General features: G+C 53.4%; 1 protein-coding gene across 1 annotated transcript; it reads right to left on the bottom strand.

Annotated features, from left to right (window-relative positions):
* Positions 1 to 1,698: 1,698 nt before the first annotated feature.
* SSH4 (Rsp5p-dependent ubiquitination, sorting of cargo proteins at the multivesicular body) lies at positions 1,699 to 3,391 on the bottom strand (the record flags this gene model as incomplete). The annotated part of the gene is made up of 3 exons (XM_051440411.1): positions 1,699 to 2,585; positions 2,636 to 2,941; positions 2,992 to 3,391. The coding sequence occupies 3 exons, from the start codon at positions 3,389 to 3,391 to the stop codon at positions 1,699 to 1,701; spliced, it is 1,593 nt and encodes a 530-aa protein (XP_051285765.1).
* Between the last annotated feature and the right edge of the window lie 212 nt (positions 3,392 to 3,603).

The raw sequence follows: 3,603 nt of genomic DNA, 5'->3' as shown, positions 1-3,603 counted from the left end.
TGATATCGCGACTGTATCCGACGGGTGTTTAGTGCAGACAGAGACTCTTGTCTAAAGTTGCACTGTTTATCCCCTCTCGCTCATCAATCCTGGCCTCCAACTCGATGACAAACCTGACAGCGTTATCAAGGGGCACGCGAAGGATATCAAGGCCAGTGGCATCGGGTCTTTCGATGGGCAGAGCGAATGGTTTGAGAGGATCTAGAGAGATGTGGATACCGGTGCTGGTACGACTTGTTACTCCGATAAGAATGACGAGCACGGTCTGTGTCCTCGCTACTTCGCGTAGACTAACGAAGCCATCTGTTCCTCCTTTAGCTCTTGAGTCACGGCGGTCGCATACGAGGATAACGGCAGGGAGAAGCGGATGCACTGAATAGTTCTACATATCCAACGAGATACGCTGTGCTTGAGCATAAAGCGACAAATGCGCCTCAAGATTGCGGTAGACTCGATGGACCCGTACCCGCAACCCTCACGGGCGCAGCGAAAGAATGGCCAAACTCGATATTTAGCTTAACATAACTTCGACGCCATTCTTCGTATATAGCCGCAAAGACACCACCAGACATGCAAGACTTCTCGGGGGCATGCGGAGCCCCTGTCTGCGCTGACTGGAGCCAATAAAATGCCGTGGGCCTGTTGCAGAGTTCCTTTGCTATTTCGCCTACCGTGCCCTCGACGTCGCGAACGACTACACGATAGCGGTCAATCGAGGTCCAAATCACTTTTTGCATCAAGCGAAATCGGGCTTCTCTTTGGAAGTGCCGGGATCGTTTTAAGTCGGCGAGGATGAGTGATCTTGGTAGCGATTCGAAGATGATCGCGGGGTTGCGGCATGGGTATGGTCGTCCGCCCATGAATTGTTCGTGGACATTACTATTGTGCTGCAGAAGGTATTGAACGCGGTGGCGGTTTTTTGTGCGTTCAGGAGGAACTGAAAAGAGATAATGCTCTCCAACAAATTGAGCGAGCGCTAGGTCTTCACTTTGGTACGCCAAGTATGGCAACCTGGAAGAGTACTATGGGTCTCTATGGAGACCGAATGTGTACGTTCGTGCGATTTGACAGTAAGAAAAGGATTTTGTAGACCGCGTGTCTGGTGAACAACTAAATTGCTGTTAGCCACGAGAAATCCATAGCTAGAAGTGATGACAGGCAATGTAGACAGAAGGAAGAATTGATACGATAATTCTCGCAAGTGGGAGAGCGTGTATATTGACAATCCAACCAACTCATCGCTTTACTACTACAATCCAAAAGCTACCACATGAGTAGCCAAAGCCAGCCGCAATCCAATTTGAACGCGCTTCAACGCACATCGAGCCATTCTATCCAATAAAACGCCAGCAACAGGAGTATTCGTGTGCTTAATCATTCGTGACTCCACCCAGAAAGCAAGCAAAAATAAACGTAACAATGCTCGCTTCCAGAACGCCAGGTAGTATGGGCCATAACAGATCAGGCCGCTCAAAGATATGTTTCGCTGCCACCCATGCAGTCCGTGGAGACATTTCCCACAGCGGTGCGTTCGATCCATAATGATCCTTCGCAATGAGATGGATCCAGCCTCGACAAAGATAGGAAAAAGGAGAAATTTGAGCGATAGGGTATAGTGAAAAGACGCAATCTTCCTCTCAGATTCGTCAAAACAATGGAGAGTAGAGTAACACAAAAGAAAAATGACTTCCAGCTCGTCTAGCGGGGTCCACGCGGTCTCACACCAGCCTCCGTCGCGCTCCTCACTCTGATAGCGGGACGCCGTATCTCTGGTGTATCAGCCATCGCGGCATCATAGCTCGGAACCGGTGGACTTCTTTCGCCAGACTGCTGCTGATTCTGTAGGAGCGGTGCTCGCTCGTCCCAGTATCCGTTTCGTTCGTGGTCGGCCGTGTTGCGCAGGTTGGGCGAGCCAACAGGACTACTGTACTCAGGAGGGAGTTCGCCTGGTGACAGAAGACCAAGACCCTGGCGTTGGTCTACGGGGATTGTGGTTGTCGCGTGATCGTCGTGGCTAGTCCCTTCACCGACATCTTCGTTAGAATCGACCAGACTAAGGGCGGCTAATGAGATGTCGGTTGGACTGCGTTGCGGACCGGGACTCGTTGGCACTTGGCGTCCGAGACGCATTTGCTGGCTGCTGGAACGGCCGTGGCCAAAACCGGCTTGGATGTAGCTTCCGCCCATGCCTTCTCTTATGCCCTCGCGACCAGAGTCGAGGAGTATGGATCCTTGTTCGCTGCCGTAGGGAGGTGGGGGTGCGAGGCTGCCGGTTTGGGGGGCTAGACCCCATTTCTTGACGTTGGCTTCGATGAAGACGAAGCCCATTTGGCCGAAGTTGACGTGAACTTGGCATGGGCCGTTTGCGCCTACGGTGGGGAAGAAGTTTTGTGTTTTGAGACCGTGGGCAACGTCGTCGAGTTTCTTTCCATTTCGCGTGAAGAAGATTGTTCCTGTGCGAGGTCTGTATCCAACGCCAATGACGTCTCCTTGAACGTAGGAGGGACCGTAAGCGGAGGGTTGGAAGGGCTGGTTGTATCGGCGGTTTCCGTTGGACATGTACGATATCGAGGCTTTGTGGTATCCTGACAAACGTTAGTAAACGAAAAAAGAGAAGGCGTGGTCGTTGACAAACCTGGTAGTCTGAACAACGGGTACGGCTTCGTTGTGACGCCAATCGCAATGCTAGTGTTCTCGGGCTTCTCGTAGACCTTGGCTTCCCAGTAGTAGACTTCGTTTTGCTTCGGGATCGGGAGGTTGCTCTGGACGCTGCACTCCGAATCAAAGAACTCAATTTCCGTGCGGCCTTCGACAAAGCAGTTGGCAATCTCTAGTTCGGGCTCAAATTCCCAGGCGGACACTCCCTTCTCTTGTATAGCCAAGAACTGCGATAGTGATATGTCGGTTTGAACGGACTCGGGCGGGTTGGCTTGCACAAAAGCTGTGGAGGTTAGCTGGTGCTCTCCCTGCACAATAACCTGCCTGGCATACCTTTCGCTCTCATGTACTCTGTTCTTTGCAGGTCGTCCATATCCTCTAGCGCCTCGGCCTCCTCCTTGGCAAACTGCTGCTCGTCGTCATATTCACCCGGCCGTGTTATCCGGTCGAGGAAGATGCGCCCTGTGTTGGTGTAGCGGAAGTAGTAAACAATGGCGGCAATGATAAGGCACACGCCCGCAGCGCCCAGCACGGAGAATATGCCTATCATGATGCCCTTGGCCGTCGAGCCGAGAGTGTTGTTGTATCTTGATATCCGCACGTCATCGAGCTGTGAAGCCGGTTCTCCGGTAAGGATGGTGGCATGCGCAAAGGGCGCATTGCCGGTCGGGTAGTAGGACCGGGAGAGCGTCGTGTGCGGCGAGCCCGCTTGCAGCGGTTCTTGAGGCAGCATAATCGACTGCTATGGGGGTTGCGATTCGGTGAGGGCGGGTGCGATGGGCGCAGCAGCGCTCGTTCCGGGATGAAGTCGTCCAGTGGAGTCGCTGGACGGATCAGTGGGGGCCGGTAACCACTCGTTGACGTGCCGCGGCGGATGGCTGGCAGAGCTGGCGACAGGGCAGCGACGCGATGGGGCGTGGTGAAGGTGCGAATTGCCGTCGGTAG

This window comes from Alternaria incomplexa, assembly GCF_024043165.1.
Source record: "Alternaria incomplexa strain BMP 0042 chromosome Unknown scaffold_29, whole genome shotgun sequence".
In the NCBI taxonomy this organism is placed as follows: domain Eukaryota; kingdom Fungi; phylum Ascomycota; class Dothideomycetes; order Pleosporales; family Pleosporaceae; genus Alternaria; species Alternaria incomplexa.
The sequence above is the reverse complement of the archived record's forward strand: the minus strand, read 5'-3'. Positions and strand labels throughout refer to the sequence as shown.